The 18249-nt window shown below is 46.8% G+C and overlaps 7 protein-coding genes across 11 annotated transcripts in view; 4 read left to right on the top strand and 3 right to left on the bottom strand.

The window, feature by feature from the left end:
* Positions 1-529: 529 nt before the first annotated feature.
* On the bottom strand, positions 530-2551 carry LOC6587630 (pyruvate kinase). The gene is made up of 2 exons (XM_002013518.2): positions 2422-2551; positions 530-2361 (listed from the first exon to the last, which is right to left on the bottom strand). Exon 2 carries the CDS (start codon positions 2185-2187, stop codon positions 679-681), a length of 1509 nt encoding a protein of 502 aa, XP_002013554.1. The 5' UTR covers positions 2188-2361; positions 2422-2551; the 3' UTR covers positions 530-678.
* Positions 2552-2632: 81 nt separating this feature from the next.
* On the bottom strand, positions 2633-6617 carry LOC6587625 (pyruvate kinase). 3 transcript variants are annotated; one of them, XM_026995377.1, is made up of 4 exons: positions 6535-6617; positions 3208-4597; positions 2982-3138; positions 2633-2908 (listed from the first exon to the last, which is right to left on the bottom strand). In XM_026995377.1, exons 2-4 carry the CDS (start codon positions 4574-4576, stop codon positions 2896-2898), a joined length of 1539 nt encoding a protein of 512 aa, XP_026851178.1. In that variant the 5' UTR covers positions 4577-4597; positions 6535-6617; the 3' UTR covers positions 2633-2895. The 3 variants fall into 3 exon arrangements, with proteins under 3 accessions (XP_026851178.1, XP_026851174.1, XP_002013553.2); XM_026995373.1 differs by lacking the exon at positions 6535-6617 and adding an exon at positions 5078-5250; XM_002013517.2 differs by lacking the exons at positions 2633-2908; positions 6535-6617 and adding an exon at positions 5078-5251 and having other exon boundaries at positions 2978-3138.
* Positions 6618-7628: 1011 nt separating this feature from the next.
* On the top strand, positions 7629-8110 carry LOC113564948 (putative OPA3-like protein CG13603). The gene is made up of 3 exons (XM_026984582.1): positions 7629-7635; positions 7686-7861; positions 7939-8110. The coding sequence occupies exons 2-3, from the start codon at positions 7722-7724 to the stop codon at positions 8093-8095; spliced, it is 297 nt and encodes a 98-aa protein (XP_026840383.1). The 5' UTR covers positions 7629-7635; positions 7686-7721; the 3' UTR covers positions 8096-8110.
* A 1-nt stretch (position 8111) lies between these two features.
* Positions 8112-8746, top strand: LOC6587560 (putative OPA3-like protein CG43998). The gene is made up of 2 exons (XM_002013516.2): positions 8112-8498; positions 8558-8746. Exons 1-2 carry the CDS (start codon positions 8128-8130, stop codon positions 8736-8738), a joined length of 552 nt encoding a protein of 183 aa, XP_002013552.2. The 5' UTR covers positions 8112-8127; the 3' UTR covers positions 8739-8746.
* A 120-nt stretch (positions 8747-8866) lies between these two features.
* LOC6587252 (putative OPA3-like protein CG13603) lies at positions 8867-10051 on the top strand. The gene is made up of 4 exons (XM_002013515.2): positions 8867-9026; positions 9093-9264; positions 9328-9470; positions 9539-10051. Exons 1-4 carry the CDS (start codon positions 8885-8887, stop codon positions 9844-9846), a joined length of 765 nt encoding a protein of 254 aa, XP_002013551.2. The 5' UTR covers positions 8867-8884; the 3' UTR covers positions 9847-10051.
* Positions 10052-10060: 9 nt separating this feature from the next.
* On the bottom strand, positions 10061-12012 carry LOC6587613 (nucleoporin Ndc1). The gene is made up of 2 exons (XM_002013514.2): positions 11585-12012; positions 10061-11523 (listed from the first exon to the last, which is right to left on the bottom strand). The coding sequence occupies exons 1-2, from the start codon at positions 11980-11982 to the stop codon at positions 10182-10184; spliced, it is 1740 nt and encodes a 579-aa protein (XP_002013550.1). The 5' UTR covers positions 11983-12012; the 3' UTR covers positions 10061-10181.
* Positions 12013-14860: 2848 nt separating this feature from the next.
* The window catches only part of LOC6587195 (mediator of RNA polymerase II transcription subunit 15), a 29502-nt gene continuing 26113 nt past the window's right edge, over positions 14861-18249 (top strand). For 2 of the 3 annotated variants that reach the window (XM_026984580.1, XM_026984579.1), the window contains exons 1-2: positions 14861-14996; positions 15619-16463. In XM_026984580.1, the coding sequence (XP_026840381.1) occupies positions 15664-16463 (800 nt within the window). In that variant the 5' untranslated portion in view covers positions 14861-14996; positions 15619-15663. The remainder of the gene's footprint in view (positions 14997-15618; positions 16464-18249) is intronic. The other variant, XM_026984578.1, reaches the window with a different exon arrangement.

Genomic DNA, 18249 nt, shown 5'->3' with positions numbered 1-18249 from the left:
AGGTTTCGGAGGCTTACTTCTATAAAGATTCTGGTGAAAACAGCTGATTTCTTGACCTAACAGCTGCTGCCAGTGTGCCATGAAACTAAGCAGGACCAAGCATGAGTATTCTGTGCATAAGGTAAAGTTTTATTGTCAGTGAAAAAATATTACTAGTTTTTGTTTTAAATATAAAAGGATGGCTTGCAAAGACTAAGAAAATGCTGTTTTGTCTACGACGTGCCACATAATTACCTAAGCATAATTGGTAGAAGCCACAGAGCTGAATGAGCTTGTGAAAACTATATAAGATACATATTAAATTTAATATAAAATTCTTAGCACCAATATTTACCCTTTTTTTTATTAAAAAATGTTCAGCTTTTTCTTTCATCTTCTTCAAGTTAGAAACAGCTTTTTTTCTGATAAAAAGCTTGCAGCACTGGTTGTGACTGTCCCGATAGTGTGCCATCACTATTATATTTAACTGTTTCATTTCATTTGTTAATGAAAATTAATAAATCCTATTTTTTTAACATGATATTTAAAATTATAGAATTGAACAATTTTCCTTTATTAAAAATTTAAAATACGCATTTTGAAATTTTCTTTACCGCCTATAAATCGCGATTACGTGTGAATATCGAATTTATTTGCTTACATTTTCAAATTTCGCGCCAATTATCGCTAATGATTTGTTTATTTTTCTTGCTTTATTTTAGCCTGGTCATTTTTTATTTCATCTCCGAGGAGCTTAATGCACTTTTTTGGCTGTTTCTTTTTGCCTTCCCCGGCCTGTTTTTCCTTCTCAGCTTTGGTTTGCTGCCGAACGGAGAACAGGCCAAAGCTGATCTTGTCGGCCCTCATTGCGTCTACAATAACGACGGTTACCTTCTTGCCGGGCTCCATTATGTCCAGTTTGGGCAAGAGCTTGATGCCCATCTTCAGGATTTCCCCGAAGTCCGTGCAGCCCGTGGCCATCTCATCAATGATCACAGGATAAACACCGCGAAAGATCACCGACTGACGAGCCTGGGACTTGCAACCAATGAGCATAACGATAGGGCAGGCAGGACGCATCTGGCTAACCAGCTGCGGGATCATCGAACACGGACTGGCTACGATAATTGCCTTCGCATGGGCCGTGGTGGCCGCCTCAACGATTGACATGGACACGGCCGATATTTGGTTAGCTGGCGCCATCCGTATGACGCTCCTTACGTTGTTCTGGATGCTCTCGTACCACAGAACCGCCTCCACCTTGGAGCATATTTTCGCCATGCACTTGATGCACTCGACGGGATACTTTCCTTTGGCGGTTTCGCCCGACAACATCACACAGTCGGCCCCATCGAAGATGGCATTAGCCACATCTGATGCCTCGGCCCGTGTAGGTCTCGGCTTTCCGATCATCGAATCCAGCATTTGGGTGGCACAGATAACGGGTTTTCCCACCTGGTTGCACTTGGCTATGATTGCCTTTTGCGCCAGGGGCACCTCATCGGTGAGAATTTCGATGCCCAGGTCTCCGCGAGCCACCATTATGCCATCGGAGGCAGCGATGATACTGTCGATGTTCGCCATACCCTGTTGGTTCTCGATTTTGGAAATGATCTTGATGTTCTTTCCCTCCGGTCCCAGCACATTGCGTATCTCGGCTAGTGCCTGGGCATCGCGTATGAACGAGGCGAAAACCATATCCACCTTCTGCTCCACACCGAACTTCAAGTCCGCCTTGTCTTTTTCGGAAACGGCAGGAAGATCCACCGCCACGCCTGGCAGATTCACGCCCTTGTGCGAGCCGAGCTTGCCTCCGTTCTCCACCTCGCATGTTACTTCATCGCCAGCCACCTGCTTAACCTTCAGGGCGATCAGTCCGTCATCAATGTACACCCGATCCCCTGTCTTGATGATACTCGGCAGCTTCTTGTAGTCCACATAAACCCTCTCCGCGTTGCATTTCTTCTGAAGCTCTTTGTTGGTGGATAGCTTGATGGAATCGCCCTGCTTCAGTTCGATTTCGGACGTGTCGCCGCCCTCTATTTTGCCCGTTCGAATTTCCGGCCCCTTGGTGTCCAAAGCAATGGCCACCGGTTTAAACACACCCGTCTGCTTGGCATACATATCGATGGCCTTGCGGGCCGCCTTAATCGTCTGGCTGTGGTACTCGTGTGAGCCATGCGAGAAATTCAGTCGTACCACTCGCATCCCGGCGCGAATGAGCTCCACCAGAACCTCGGGCTTGTTCGAGGCCGGTCCAATGGTGCAAATGATGCCACTCAGTGGAAACCCTGAGCAGGGTGCATTGAACTGCAGTCGCGACTGGTACTCCAACTGCGTGGCAAAGGGCCCGCGGTCCAGCTTCCCCGTCCGCCCGGCACACTGATCAGCCAGAGGAGTAGATTAAAAGCCAAAGAATCAAAGGGTGGTAGCGAAACGTACCTTCTGAGCACTACCCGCATAGCTGCAAGAACTGGTTGAAGACCAAGGCGTTTGACACGGAAGCGACGCATTGCAAGCCGCTCGCCGCTTAAGAAGTCCAACAAATCGGGAAATTTTGAACAAATCTTGAAATAATGACAAAATTTAGTTCGATCTGTGACTAGATCTGAGTGGAAATTGATCTAAAAAGCAAATCCAAACTACTTTGATCTTCTAAATCTATGGGTATCCACGTACATACATGATTAGAATTTATTATTCTTTTTGAAGAGAACACTATATTATTCAACAGTGATAGCTTAAATTTGTGTGTCGGCGGCCTGCGGCGCTTTGACAGCGGTTCTTTTCCTCCTTCTTCCGATATTCCAATATACGCAATTAATAAATTAACTTGGTTATTAACATTAATCAATGCTACGCCCGCTACTGTTGCTGCTACTGCGACGCATCAAGGTACTTCCTCAGCGACAAGATTTATTCGACGGTGCTGCAAGCAGAAATTAGAGATTGGTTGAATTTGATCGCTGTTTTCGTTTACTCTGCATGTCAATGCCACTTACACAATGCGAATGGTGTTGGTGAAGCCGGAGCCCTGCTTCCAGCCTGTGACAACGACCACAGCGTCGCCGGTCTTGATGAAGCCGTTCTTCTTGCCCACCTGGACACCGAACTGGACACGCTGGTCCACATCCTTCAACCAGTCGCTCTGTGGTGGCTCTGCGCATAAAAGAAAAGGGTATTAGTACCATGTATGGGTGGAGTACTGGGTGGGTGGGGTACACTTACCCTTGTAGATAAGGGGCACCAGGCCACGGTAGAGATGGGCCTGTCGGGCCGTCTGGGGCAGACGAGTGACGGCAATGATGGGGCAGCGTGGGCGGTACTTGCTCACTTGGAAGGCGGACTTTCCGCTGGTGGTGATCACCACAATGGCGGCAGCCTTGGTCTTGGTGGCGGCCTCAACGGCGGCAATGGCCACACCATGAGCAGCATCCAGGACGGACACGCCTTTCACCAGATCGGCAAACAGATTCGCATGCCAGAGAGCAGCTTCGGCCTCCTTGCAGGTCTTGGCCATGGTCAGGACACACTCCAGGGGGTACTCGCCCTTGGCTGTCTCGCCGGACAACATGACGCAGTCAGCGCCATCGAGCACGGCATTGGCCACATCAGAGATTTCAGCGCGAGTTGGGCGGGGCTTCTTCACCATGGACTCCAACATCTGGGTGGCGCAGATCACGGGCTTGCCGGCCTTGTTGCAGCGGGCAATCATGGCCTTTTGGGCCAGGAACACCTTCTCGGCTGGGATCTCAATGCCCAAATCTCCACGGGCCACCATGATACCATCACCGGCCTCGATAATCTCGTCCAGATTGTGCATGCCCTGCTGGTTCTCGATCTTCGAGATGATCTTGATGTTCTTGCCCTTCTCGCCCAGCACCTTGCGGATCTCAGCGAGAGCAGCGGCATTGCGGATGAACGAGGCAAAGACCATGTCGACATCCTGCTCCACACCAAACTGCAGATCGGACTTGTCCTTCTCGGACACGGCGGGCAGATCCACCGGCACGCCGGGCAGATTCACACCCTTGCGGGAGCCCAGAGAGCCGCCGTTCTCCACCTCGCAGGTGACAGTGTCCTTGCTCACCTCGCGCACCACCAAGGAAATGAGGCCGTCGTCGACGAAGATGTGATTGCCGGGCTTGACAACCTTCACGATGTTCTCGTAGTCCACATAGACCACCTCCAGGGAGCCCTTCTCCAGGAAGTCCTTGCTGGTGGACAGCTTAATGGTATCGCCCTTCTTCAGCTCGATCTCGGCGGTGCCGCTGCCGCCAATCAGACCAGTACGGATCTCGGGTCCCTTGGTGTCCAGGGCAATGGCCACGGGGTGCTCGTAGCCTACCTTGGCCGAGTAGTTCTTGACCGCCTGGCGGACATTGGCCACCGTCTGGGCGTGATACTCGTGGGATCCGTGCGAGAAGTTCATGCGGGCAATGTTCATGCCGGTGGCCATCATCTTCTCCAACATCTCGACGCTGCTCGAGGCCGGGCCGATGGTGCACACGATGCCGGACAGACGCACATGGGGAATGGGCGAGTCGAACTGCAGGCGGCACATGTGCTCCAGTTGGGTATCAGCTGCGGCTGCCATATTTTGTGGTACTTGATTGGGCTGCATGAACGAAAAGGACACACAGATTAGATTAGTTCAAATGAAAGGACTGTTACACCCCCTCCTTCTTAAAGAGTGATATTTCTGACATATCTTTTATGCCTTGGTGAGAGTGCGTGAAAGCGTGAGAGTGGGCAAGAGAGCCGCCCGTGGGCGGAAGAGCATTCTTGCATCGGCGCTGCATCGCCGAAGGTCAGTTCTGCCGACCGAGACCGAGACGAGGGAGGCGACACTCGTACGTTTTCGCAGCTGCAGCTGCAGTCGCAACGAAACCGTTGCATAATTCGTTATTTTTCACAAAAAAAGGAAACTTCTGTTCTCGGCAATCTACTGATATCGGGCCGCCGCCAGTCGGCTGATTATGTGTACATGCACTGCCTAATTTTGTGTATCTTTATGGACCAAAACGTAACAACGCTCCCCCTGACACTGACACTGGCTGGCGCTGGGCGGGGGAAGAGTAATTCTCAAATAAAATACCTTCAGCTGGGGCGCCTCATCGTATATGGTTACGTTCACCATATTGCTAGCAGAAGTATTGAACAAACGACAGTTGGATAATTTTGCAACACGAACGGCAGCCACAGGCAGACGCACACGCACAGCAGTAGCAGACGAAGCAGAAGCGCGAAATAAGGCAAAAATTGTAGATGCCGCACCGCCTTTGTTCGAGGACGAGGAAAAATTTTCGAATGTGGCCGAGAACTTTTTTTTGTGGCCTAGTGGAAAATTTATCGGGCTGCAGCAGCTTTGAGCTTCGGAAATGTCGGTAACACACGAGGACAAACGAATTGGCAAGAGCAACAGGCAAACAACAACCCTAAAAAGCCAGAACCGAGAGAAACAGTTTATCCAAAGCTAAAAGAGAGCGCAAAGCTTTAAGGTTTGCGCGGGGTTTGTTGTTGGCTGCGGCCGGCAACTGGCAGAAAAAGGTTCAACGGATTTTCAAGTGTTTAATAATTTGTGTATATATGTAATTCTATATATTCAGTTTCGTGTGTATAAGTGTAAACAAAAAACGAATCAGCTGTTTCGAATCTTATCAGCCGGCTGTGTCCCAGTCCGCTACTGACCATGAAATCAAATCATTAATCTCTCACAAATCTAAAAATATCAAAGCTCTCTTTGTCTCTCTCACCGGTCATTATGCAAGTGCGTGAGCACACATATGTATCTATGCTTTTTACTCGTGAGTGGCACGCTTTCTGTGCGTGCAATGAAAGCTTCACTTTTAAGTGAACAGCTTTCGTCACAGGGAAAAACGTTATGGAAAAGTTCTAAAAGTCGTCACTGATTAAAACGAAAGTGAAAGCGCCTTTTCCCCCCACAGACTGCGGAACTTTGCCCTTGAACTTGCCCCGCAAAGGACGTTGGCAACATGGCAACAACTTCATAAAAACCGATTAAAAAGCAACAAAGTATTAGCTAAAGCCGGCATTTCAGAAATTTGTATGTATGTAAATTACTCATGGCTGGTACCACTACCAATGTCATAGACGGCACACGCATACATACATTTTGAAGTATAATAAATTACCGATAAGACTGTTCAGTTTGAATGGAAGTTTACAATAATTAGACAGCCTCAAGATTATTGCTGCATTTCCCGATGGCGTGTTTCTGTATGTGTTGGTATTGTCATTGTATGCGTGCTTTGGACGGAATGACTTCTATTTCACCTTTACATATATTTCTGCCCGCCACTGTGCGGTCGCGACTGTGCGGATCGTTTATCTATGTGTTAGTGTGGGGGCGAGGCGGCAAAACTCAGTTCCGATCCACATAATATGGAGAAACAGCTTGCATCATCATCGTCAACAACAACGAAATCGGTGCCAAAACCCCGCTAATTTTTCGCAAAAATGCAAATGGAGAAATGCATGGTGACAGTAAAGTTAAGCAGTAAAGTACTGCAGCTGGAGCACTTAGATATTTACCTGGTTTGACAAAAGGAAATGACGCTTGTGGAAAGATGTATCTGCTCTTCCTGTTTTGGAATTAATTCAAATTTAGTTAAATGCACAGGCTACGAATACACAAAACGCGCGTCTCGTTTGGCTTTCTTTCTCGTTCTGTGGGAGCTTTTCGATTCGCGCGACGGGCGCCATAACTAGGTTGCCAGATTTTGAGAGTCACCATAAGCTATATTGCAGAAAAATTATAGCTAGAATAAGCTAAAAATTTAAAAAAAAAAACTGAAAAATAAGCTAACCATAAAACCACATCAAAATAATGGATCATTTAATTTTATTGTTATCATTAATTTTTAATTAAGGAAATTAAAAGATTTTATACACTTATACTATGGCCGTGTGCTCAGCAATGTACAAGCAAAGTACAGCCTTCTGCTCCTCTGTTTTTGAGGACTTTCTAACGAAAGGTATTTTGTTAGTTTGTGCCATAAGCATTTGAAGCCATAAGCATTTCAATTATTTTTCAAGCTATTTGATTTAAAAAAAAACCAAAATCTAGCTTAAAATAAGCTAAAATGGCAACAGTGGCCATAACTTCCAGCTGCTCCAGCCCTGGTAGCCAACCACTAACCATACAATAGATAGATCTGACAGTTCATGGGACACGCTGCAAGCGAACTTTCTGGATTAGATACCAGGGTCTTCGGCTCTGGCGTCGCGTTATTATCACATTTTTAAAGTTCGCACTTTTTAAAGTTGGATAGAATATAGGAATTGGGCGGAAAAACATAAATAAATACTTATATTTCATGACTTCGCACTGGAATAATTTTCCAAATGAACTGTCTGCACGCGACCCCAGAGCCTTCGGTGTTCCTGAAAAATACCACCAAATCTAGTACATTTGAGACGTTGGCTTTGAAATTGAAGCCCATGCCGTCAAGTAGGTTTAGTTTATTTTGTCAAAATTCTGAATTGTAGAAATGGTTGTGGGCGCTTTTCCAATAGCAAAACTCGGCATCTTGTGTGTGAAACATATCAGTAAGCCGGTTAGCAACGTGATCAAGCGCTTTGCTAATAAGAGTAATGCCTTTAGAATATATGTAGTTGCACCGCCGGCCACTTGTGAGTAGCCCATGGATGGAGAATTAAGGTACAATCATTTTATACACCAGTTCCCAGTGTACAACACGATTGATGTTCGCTCCAAGATGTGGATGCTGAGCATAGGACAGCCGAAGAGGGTTCCGCCCCTAACCCGAGCCATGTCCATTAAAATGGGCAGTGATATACTGGGCGAGCTATTCATATTTATAATTGGTGTTTCCTTCATATTGAACGAGTTTGCGAGGTTTGTACAGCTCCGGAGAGAGGGAGGGAGGATGGATCTTTAAAGTGAACACCATCATGTTCTGTTCCCTTCGTTAGGCAAGCGCGAAACGATGCGCAGAAACATGAAAGGCACAAGAAGAAAAGGGAGGAGCTGAATAACAAAATTGTCGAATTGAACGAGCGAATTGCTCGTCAAGACAGAGAGATTGTGAATCTCAAAGGCAAAATCAAAGAAATTAGATATGATCGATAGCGTTGTTTGACTTAATCTGAGTGGGCTAGCAAATGCCAGTATTTCCATTTTTTGATTCGTTCAAAAGTAGTTCAAAATTTGCAGTTTTCAAGATGGTGATTGGTACATTTCCCATTGGCAAGGTCTTCATTTTTACCATGAAGCAAATTAGCAAGCCCGTAAGCAAAGTATTAAAGAGCTATGCCCGACACCATCCGTTCTTCAGACGGATCGTTTGCATTCCGCCGGGACAGGTTTATAATAATTTGGAGGTTCGGTTGAAATTACACCTTCTGAAACTCAAACAACCGAAGCGAGTGCCGCCTCTAACACCCGCCATGGCAACTAGAATCGGAGCAGATATACTGGGCGAAGTTATTGTGATGAGCATTGGAGTGTTCCTTCTATACTATGAGGTTACACGGTAAGCAAGGGTCGCTAGGAGAATATTTATCAAATATCCGCTGTACTCTGTGTTTTTAGTAATCGGCTGAAGAACGAAAAGAAGCACGAAAAGCACAGAGAGCAGAGGATGCTTTTGGATCAAAGGATCGGTAGTCTGAATACAAATATAGATCGAAACGAAAATGAAATCCGCAAGATAAAGGCGGCTTTATCTTACGAACTCGAAAATTACCGCTACCGAGATGACGGCTGTGAGTAGCATTTGAAATGACCATCACCGATGCCTATCGCCCGCCGCTTAATCGCATATCGGCCACCACCAAACACACATCGCACTGTTGCAGCCCTGGCAGGAGTTTTACAGTGAATATTTTGTAATAGTTTTTTTTGGCCAAAGGAAAAACAATGGTTATTGGCGTCTTTCCGGCGGCCAAACTTGGTGTTTTGGCCATCAAGCAGATCAGCAAACCCATTGCCAATGTGCTGAAGTCGAACGCCAAGTCCAGTCCCTTCTTCAGGAAGTACATCTGCATGCCGCCGGCCCAGTGTGAGTGGATGACAGTGTGAGATATGATTAGATTTGATTAAAGAGTGTTTAATTTCGATTTTACAGTCTACAATTGGGTGGAGGTGAAGACCAAGATGTGGGCCCTGAACATGGGTGGGCGCAGTGTCAATGTTCCGCCGCTGAACGAGGCCATGGCCATCGAGCTGGGTGCTAATCTTCTGGGCGAGTTCATAATTTTCACCATCGGCGCCGGTCTGCTGATATTTGAGTACTCTCGGTAGGTAGCATGAGTTTCAGCAAGTATACATTGTGTAGTTCCACAGTTCACCCTCCGTTTTAGTCAATCCATAAAGGAGACCAAGAAGACCGAGGAAATCCAAATGGAGAAGATGCAGATGACCAATACGCTGACGGAGATGAACTTTCGACTGGAGCGGCAGGATGCACAAATCCGCGAAATGACGAGGGTTCTGGCGGATTTAGGTCTCACCATACAGCCCGCAGTGCTTTTCCAATGGGTTAATCGAACATTCCGCTTTCCGTTTGCTTAGATTCACGCAATATCTTCCGATGGAGCAAAGAGCGCCTGCAGGAGTACGTGCCCTTTGATCCGAGCACACCGGATCAGAGTGCCAGTGCGAGGAATCCCAAGAAGTACGAGGGCGTCTATGACCCCACGGGGGGCATGGCGTTCAGCGCCCTGAACTTCTTGGAAACGCAAATCTTTGTCGATGGACGGAATCGAAAGGCCAAGGAGGCCCTCCAGCACATAGATGAAGTAGCCGAGCAGCTGGAGCAATCCGTGAGCGTGGTGACCAGCCCTGTGGCCGCTACACCGCCGTCGAAAGTCGAGCAATGACACCAGAAACAACTCGAGCAGGATCTGTCCTTGCTCATGTATGCCCTGGCCCTGGAACAGTAAGGGAAGCTGTTTTCTTTGTTTGCACACACATTCATCCTGCAGCCAGTCCCACACCCATGATGCTAGCCATGATCAAATCGCGTGTTACCATTACTTACTTTATAAGTATAAAGTCAATAGATGTACATATATAACTATTGTACATTGGTAGTTGTATTTATTAATTTTTATTGTTACCAAACAAAACTAAAGAGAGATGCAGAACAGTTTACAAAATGTGTGTGTGAATCGTTGCGTGTGGATGAGTAGCAGAAACAGTCACGTCGCGGCGGCTACTCCTGATTGATCACTGTCTGGAGCTGGTGTAGCTCTTCTCCAGAGGGTATCAGCTCGCTGAGGTATTCACCGAAAGCGACGCAAATGTGAAAAAGACTGCGACGCACAGCACCGCGCAGGACGCTGAAGCTGGAGCCCGGACCCCTAAGGTTGCTCGCCACGCTGCTCAACTTGTCCAGCTCTCCCTTCAGGCGACTCATCGACCTTATGATGTCCGGCAGATCGGTCTGCACCACACCATAGCGATCCTCTGTCAGCGAGAACACGCATATCTGGGACAAAGCCTGGATCACGAACACCAAAGGCAGCGAATGGGTCAACAAGAATGTAGTCTTTGCGCCCTCGGGCTCGGTGAACATATAGACAATGCCGGGAATACGATTGATCAGAAGCTGTAGAGACTGTTCTAGCTGCATGGAGGTGCGTTCACACCAATCGGGCACGCGATGTATTCTGTCCACGGGTCGATCGATGACAGCATTGCTCCTCGGAGAGACCATCGAACGAATGCCGTGCATCTGGTTGTACTGGCGTGTGAGCACTCTTTCAGCCATTAGACTAGCACTGGCGCTCTCGCTGATCGGCGTCAACGGAGGACTGCTTGGGGAACCTTTGAGAACACTTATCTTCTGCATGGAATCGATCAGTTCGTCGGTGAAGTTCCCGAAAAGGCTGAGGCATTGGTCGCAGAGTGAACGCCAGTTGGCTGGACGATTGCCCGGCTCGGTTAGCTGGAACAGTTCCGATCGTTTCTCCGAGTCCCCGGCAGTAACCAGATTGTACAGATATTTTGCAGCCAGGCACTGGACCACGTATACGTTGGACAGGCCGAGGGCAGCGACCACGGTTACCTCCTTCTCCTGGACAAAGGCAGCCCGATTTTTGGTGATAGCCAGGGGAAACTCCTCGGACAGAAACATGCTGTAGAAGCAGCGCATGAGATCCATGTTGCTTAGAATTTGGGAAGTGAGTAGCCAGCCGTAGAAGAGCAGCCGCCCATTGGTGGCCACGCCAAAAAATCCCTCCAGTCGCTCATCCAAATCCACTGCAAAGATGTGACTCAACTTGTGGCACACCACACCACCGAACAGCCAAAAGAGCAGGGTGTAGGCGAGCGTGGGCAGGAGCGACTTGATCAATGATCGGGCCAGACTGCTGTAGAGCACCTCTCGCAACTTCTCGCCCCATAAATGATTCACTATGGGAAACTCTATTTCGACCTCCTGGCGCATGTGAACCGAGACGAAGTAATAGCAGCCCGCGAAGATGCCCATGCCCAGCAGGTACACGTGATAGGCGCTTATGCAGTCCTGCTCATAGCACTTGTACCACAGATGCCTGAGGGATAGATAAAAAACGATTACAATTTGTGTTAATATATTGGCACATGAGTACCCACCGATAGTCCGTGTGCATGTAACCAGTGTACAACCACGCCGTAAGGTAGCCCACGAGCAGATGAGCGGCCAGGAAGAGCAGCTTGCGGGGTGCATAGTGCACCAGCCAGCGGAAGCGGGTGGGGCAATACAGTCTCTCGGCCAAGTGCTGCTGGCACAGGATCACGCCGTACAGGACAACCGCTCCGACGAGAGGGATGCTAGCGAACCAGGTGTACATGCTGCACACCAGACTCAGCGTGACCGAGATCCAATGAAGCGGTCGCAGCAATTGAAAGTTAACGAACAGCAGGAAGATAGTCAGCAGCAGGAACTGGATGCCCACGGTCAGCAGCACGGCCTGCAGGCACCGCCGAAACAGCAGGAGCTTGCAGGCATTGATCGTCGAGAGGTGGGACATTGGAAAGACAACACTTTCATAAATATATTTACTTTAGTTCCAAATTTCCAAAAAATCGCAATAGTAAGCCGGCAACGCGCGCGTTTTTAGTGCTACCGTGCGAGGATAAGTAAAATATACCATAATACTCTACTGAATATACTAAAGGGATAAAATACTGTTAACCTATTTGAATTCAAACGAATGTGTTTAAATCAATTGTGAAAATCTTAATGAGCCAAACGCTGATACCGCACAGCTGCCCCTCGGCTCCGGCCCGTGGCCCATTGTGATCATCATAGCCGGGTACCTTGCTATAGTCCTCGGGATGGGCAGAAAGTTCATGGAGAGACGAGAGACTTTCAAATTGAACCACCGAGTATAGTATTGAAATATATTAAATTTAGAAATTCCATACTCAGGTTTCTTGATTTTTCGCTCTCTGAAATCGCATCCCAACAAAACTTTCCCAAATTTATTCCAGTAGTTTTAATTCAAATTTCATTTTGGCGCGTAGGTCGAGCGACTATGGGGTCGATAGTATCGAAAGCCGGTTGATGTTATTTCGTTTTCTACCGTTGGCAACATTCAGATTAGACACATGTGCCGAGAAAAGAGAAGCATTGTCCAGCAACATGGGACCGGAATCATCGCCGTTATGTATACCCTAGAGAAAAGAATATTATAGAATTGCGGATATGTTTGCCATCTCAGGCGCCAATGAATGCTGACATTTCTTTAAAGCTATCTCATGGTCTTCTTACAGACGCCATATACAGGGATCCTATTAAATTCATGAATAATTCGAAAAGCAGATTGGAAAACATATTCTAACATTAATTTAAGGAAAAAGGGTACACAAATGTCCATACTCATATCTCAATTCTATTAACTAGCAATAATGACGTTGCATACACACTGACGGTTTTTGAACACAATCAAATAGAAAGGATTCCTATAAATGAATCAGCTATGTAGAAAATTGATTCATTAATCTAATAAAATTATGTGTTCAGTGCTGAGGATCCTATTCAGCTATTAAAAGTAAAGTGAATATCAGAATCGAGGAATATGATATCCGAAGATGAACGAAGAACGATTAACCCATGGTGGTCCAGTGGGTATTTGAATAAACCCACGATAATTATGGTCTTTCCCCGTTGTATTATTTTTTTTAAGTAACGAAGAAGAATGGGTCTAGGAGAGTTCACAAACAGTATTATTTTCTGTGGTTTAACTCAAGTTATTGAACTCTTCAAATTGAGATTTTTAATGGTGGGTTCAGTTGGCTTAGATTTTCTTCATGGGTTCGTTATTCGATAGTGTGACCGAAGTGGCCGAAAACCACATACCCAAAACCCAGACGGTATTTTTCATCGATAAGTCCGTGGTCACACTGCCAACAAGTCGACGCTGGCAGAGAAAATTCTGCCGCGAACCGCGAAACAACGCAGCCTTGTCGAATTTTTTTTTTCTGAATTTGGGGAAAATTGGGGAAACTCGGAGCCGCGACAACGGAAAACAGAATAATGTCGGATTTTTCCTAGATTCAGAAAAGTAGTTCCGTTCCGCAGATATATGCCACTTGAAAATACCCATATTCGAAATATCAATATCCCAAGTGCATGGAATTTTGGCCAGCGCAGTCAACAAGGCCATCAAAAAATATTCCCAAACAAATGTGTCCATGCACAGAGGATGAATAAATGTGTAAATTAGGTGGGTGCCAAAAAAAAAAAAACCAAACAAATAGTGTAACAAAATTCAGTCGGAGCTGAGAAAAAATCGTGTGCGCGTATCAAAAAGAGAGCGCAAGAGAGCGAGAGAGCACAGCATTGCGTGAATAAAGCAAGCGACACAAAATTGTTGTAATTAATTCATATTTAATTGCTATTTGGTGTAATCCGACTGTGCATAGTAAAGTTTTGGGAGCGAAATGCAGCTGCCAAATAAAGTGATGTGATGTGATGTGCTGTGTTTGTGTGTGTTGTGCAGTGTAATGCGTATTGAGGTCACTTTGTACATATTATAACAGCAGTAAACCGCAGCATAGGCACGCGTTTTCCCCCCGCTTTATGATTGTATCTGTGTGTGGTAGTGCGTGCGTGTGTGAGTGCGCGCGATTGCCCAATACTAATACCAACAACAGGCAAAGGCAAAGGCAAATCGCTTTGCTAGCCAACGGCCAACGGCTACACCACCAATTCGTTTTCATCCCACTGCCCAAGGCAAACAGCTGCTGCTTCTGCCACTGCCACTGCGACTCCCTGTTTCGTTGTTGCTTTCGTTGTTTGTCTCTGCTGTCTCTTTTGACTGCTGATCGTTGGAGCATAACCCGAGGGCAGGTGGTGTCCGCACAAATAGATACGCATTAATTATAAAATAAATGCCATGTTTTAATTTCGGTATTTAATGCACACCATACAAATTATTCTAAAGCAACAACAAAGAGTACATACGAGACGAAGAGAGTGTGTGTGTGTGTGTGTGTGTGTGTGCGGGTGAATCGTTGTGGTCTCCCCACCCTTACTGCATCCACATCACACCCTTTCCATTAACCGTACCATACCCCCCCCTTCGGCTGTGCCTGGCTTGGTGTGCGTCTTCATGCTCCATTCACCTACTTTTACGCGTTGTTCGCTCTTTGCTCTTCGCTCTTTGCTGCCGTTGACTGCGCCGCGACGTTCGTTTTCTGAATTCCAAATGAAGTCATGAGCAGAGCAGATTGTATAAAAAGCAACAGCAACAAACAGCGCAGCAGCTGAGGCAAAAGGCAGAAGTGGCCCCAAGGCAAAAATACAAAAGTCGTTGTCGCATTATTACAGCAAAAAAAAATTACAAAAATTGAATACCAAATAATACTACCACCAACAACAACAACAAAAAAAAAAAGTGAAATTAAGTGTTTTAAGAAAAAAAAAAAACAACAAGAAACTAAATAAAACATGAACATGGCGGCCGCGTCTCGTTTACACAATAACTCAAAATTAATTTAATATGCTGGCAAATGAGCAAAACGAAAACTACGCTAAAAGGTGAGCAGATAGCAGTAATACGCGCGAGTAAATGTATAAATAGGCAGAGGTGCGGCGGCAGCTGATTGCCCACGTTTATGCGGGTCCGTTTATTGCAATGTGTGCGACGTTTGCGTGTGTCCGTCCGTGCGTGCGCAAGAGCATAGTAAACGCATAAACCAATCAGCTCATCTCAGGTTTACAGCTACAAAACGGCCAATTGGCTTGTTCATTATTTACGCATCGTATAAACGTGCCGATTGTGTGTGTGTCATTTCTCGCCCTGTAAGTTACACACACACTAAAATAGGGGGGAAATCAATGCAAAGCAAAGGCTAAAACGCAATTTAATACGAGGCCGGCAGTCGGGCTCTCATGATTGGACACCCTATAATCGAATTAGGCCCCCCATACGAATGGGTTTTTAAAAAGCCTCCCACATGATTCTGTGCTTCTTCTTCTCTTTTCCTTCAACAATGAAATCTCGCATCTTGTTGGGTTATTGAAAAATGTATATACTCATGTTCCCAAGAGTTTTGAGTGATTTCTACAACAAAACAGTCTTCAAAATCACCTTTGAAATAAGTTTCAAGAATTTATCAAAATTAGTGGCGAATCTCTTTGAAACCCTTGTATTTTGCAGGCCCTAAACCGGAGGAGTTGCTTTTAGAAGGCTGCTGTTAGCAACATGGCTGCCACATCCGCTGGCCAACAGCAGCAGCACCAGCAGCATCAGCACAAATTGAATATGATCGGGAGTGCTGAGACAGTTGTTGCCAGTGAGATGCATCTCCAACAGCAGCACCAACAGCAGCAGCATCAACAGATCCACATGTTTAAGCAACATCAGCAATTGTTGCCACTGCATCAGCAGCAACAGCAACAGCAGCAGCAACAACATCATCAATTTTTCCAGCAGCAACAGACAAAATTTGTATCGCGGGTCGTTACAAATGCAGCAATGCAACAGCAACAGCAACAGCAGCAGCAGCAGCATATGCAACAAATATTACCAGCTGGTTTGGTAAATGGCAATGTAAGTGCAAACATGATGCAAGCAACAAATCTGCATCACCAGCAGCAGCAGCAGCGCAACAGTCAGCAGCATATATTTGTCTGTCCAACGAGCAGTCCCCAACTACTCCTCCAACATCAGCAGCAGCAAGCTCTGCCACAGCAACAGCAACAGCAACAACAAACGAAGCTTCGTCAGGCGCAAATAAAGTTGCCAGTAAAGTCAACAGCGGTCGTTGCAGCAGCAGCAGCATCGACAGCGACAGCGGCAACTAGTGCTACTGCTGCAACAATACTTGCCTCGCGTCAAATGAGTCAGAACAATCAGATCTATGCCAAGAATGTTGCCAACAAAGCCAGCAACAGCAGCAGCAGCAGCAGCAGCAACATGAACAGGAAAAATGTCAGCTACAATGGAAATTTGGCTCCAGGCTGGCGTCGTTTAACCAGCAACAATGAAGTGGCCTACATCAGGTGAGTACAGCTCCTCCCCCTTCCTCCCACACAGACCAATGGGGGAATCAAGCTAGAAGAGAGTGGTGCAGTGTCGTGTCTCTTCCTGCCACTCTACCACTCGTCGTGGCTGGTTGTGTGGTAGTTACATGACATTTGCAGCACCAGCGACCGGCTAAAAGTCAATCTGGTTATTGTCTGCCGACGAAACGAAACGCATTCGAGAAACCATAAAAATGTACTATTCGTACAGGAAATGCTACTGTCCAAAATGGTGAGGGGGGGAAATGGAATGAGAAAGGGCTGCCTTGTGCAGTAGTCGATGTTTTTGCAACCAAGCAGCAGCCCCACGAGAGACGTCGGGCAGGCAAATGTTTACCTGGCATTATCTGCGAGGGGCGGCATTATCATCAAGCACACACATAATTACAAACTCAAATCAAATATTTACACAGATATGTTGAAAGGTACGACTGCGAGTGTAGGTGTACATGTGGCGATGGATATATCCCAATCCTCTTCTGAGAACTGTGAAGGCCTTCAGGCGTTTAGCTTTTTTCGGGCTTGAGCGCAAACAGAGCCGCCCCTGGGGCACTGTGCACTGGGCATTGGGCCCTGGGTTCTGTGATGTTGGGTAATTGTTGATTTTATAAGTGGCTCCGGCACTTCTCGAGTGGCTTGACTCTGGGCTCGGTTTTGGTTTTAGGTCCGTGTTCTCTTCTGTATAGTTTCGCCTCGCAGCTGTTGTGTGACTGGAGAGTGGAGTGGGCGAACAGGGGGACTCATCTGTTGGTTTAGGCCAACCATCGCATGCCTGAAGTAGCAGCGGCACCACCACCCCACAGATTATGGTCAAGAACTCCTGCAAAACACGAAACACACGAGTCGTCTTTCTTTCTGTCATGTTTCTCTCTGTTTGTTTGTGCTTTTCGAGAGGATTTCATTATGCCCGGCAATCATTATTATTACGTATTATACTTTATAACTCTCTTCACTCTCTACCGCTCTTGCTGTCTGGCTGTCTCCAGAAGCCACAGCTAATCCTCTGCAGTCCATTTACTTGTGGACTTGGCACCTTGCCACCACGCTCTTAAGCCAGATAAAAAGGGGGTGTTATATTTCTGCCCAGAGGTCACAGGTTAGGGGGTTTAGTGAACAAAGCCTCTAGACCTTCAGACCTGGCAATGGAATTTCAAAACCCCTACAGTTTGCAAAATAAAATGTAAAATAAAGGGACTTCCAACGGGAACCCTTAAGAATCTTCTAGTCTGCAATTAAATTTAAAGTTTCGGCTATCAAAGCCAGACAACTCTTTCTTTAGCTGTTACACTTATTCACTGGGCCATTACGCTGCCAGGACACTCTTTGAGGGCACCGCTGGTCTGTCCTTTCGCCGCCTTTCACGGCCCGCTGGCCATGCACTCGGTATTTACTTGTGCCACTGCGACGACATGACATCGTGTGTCAAGCGTTGTCATTGTCCATCCCAGACCCAGACCCAGGCCCAGGCCCAGACCCTGCCACAGCCACTTCCCCTTGGACGGGAGTACGAGTGGAAGCAGCTGCTGCTCATTTCCACGTTGCGTGTTGCTAGGTTCCTGAATTTCTGCTGTTTGCCTCAAAAGTTTTGTGTGCTGTGCGGTGGCAAGCGCCGCGGAACTATCCCCCTTTTTTTTTAGTTTACTTTTGCGAAAAAAGATAACCAGCTGGAAGAACAGGGTGGAGGTGGGGGGGAAGTACATGAATACCACGTTTTTGTTGAGCTTCCGTCCCCGTCCACGTCCTGGCCTTGTTCAGTTTTTGCTTC

This window comes from Drosophila persimilis, unplaced genomic scaffold, assembly GCF_003286085.1.
Source record: "Drosophila persimilis strain 14011-0111.01,24,50 unplaced genomic scaffold, DperRS2 tig00000000-arrow-pilon, whole genome shotgun sequence".
NCBI lineage: Eukaryota > Metazoa > Arthropoda > Insecta > Diptera > Drosophilidae > Drosophila > Drosophila persimilis.
This window is presented reverse-complemented; position numbering and strand designations above follow the sequence as displayed.

Coding starts and splice junctions, on each gene's coding strand:
- LOC6587630 (XM_002013518.2), bottom strand. CDS start 2,187: ATGCGAGTGGTACGACTGAATTTCTCGCATGGCTCACACGAGTACCAC.
- LOC6587625 (XM_026995373.1), bottom strand. CDS start 5,119: ATGGTGAACGTAACCATATACGATGAGGCGCCCCAGCTGAAG. Junction 4,598..5,077: donor ATGAGGCGCCCCAGCTGAAG/GTATTTTATTTG, acceptor TCGTTCATGCAG/CCCAATCAAGTACCACAAAA. Junction 3,139..3,207: donor GGTGCCCCTTATCTACAAGG/GTAAGTGTACCC, acceptor TTTTATGCGCAG/AGCCACCACAGAGCGACTGG.
- LOC113564948 (XM_026984582.1), top strand. CDS start 7,722: ATGTGGATGCTGAGCATAGGACAGCCGAAGAGGGTTCCGCCCCTAACC. Junction 7,862..7,938: donor ATATTGAACGAGTTTGCGAG/GTTTGTACAGCT, acceptor TCCCTTCGTTAG/GCAAGCGCGAAACGATGCGC.
- LOC6587560 (XM_002013516.2), top strand. CDS start 8,128: ATGCCAGTATTTCCATTTTTTGATTCGTTCAAAAGTAGTTCAAAATTT. Junction 8,499..8,557: donor CTATACTATGAGGTTACACG/GTAAGCAAGGGT, acceptor CTGTGTTTTTAG/TAATCGGCTGAAGAACGAAA.
- LOC6587252 (XM_002013515.2), top strand. CDS start 8,885: ATGGTTATTGGCGTCTTTCCGGCGGCCAAACTTGGTGTTTTGGCCATC. Junction 9,027..9,092: donor CTGCATGCCGCCGGCCCAGT/GTGAGTGGATGA, acceptor TCGATTTTACAG/TCTACAATTGGGTGGAGGTG. Junction 9,471..9,538: donor GAGGGTTCTGGCGGATTTAG/GTCTCACCATAC, acceptor CCGTTTGCTTAG/ATTCACGCAATATCTTCCGA.
- LOC6587613 (XM_002013514.2), bottom strand. CDS start 11,982: ATGTCCCACCTCTCGACGATCAATGCCTGCAAGCTCCTGCTGTTTCGG. Junction 11,524..11,584: donor TACATGCACACGGACTATCG/GTGGGTACTCAT, acceptor TCTATCCCTCAG/GCATCTGTGGTACAAGTGCT.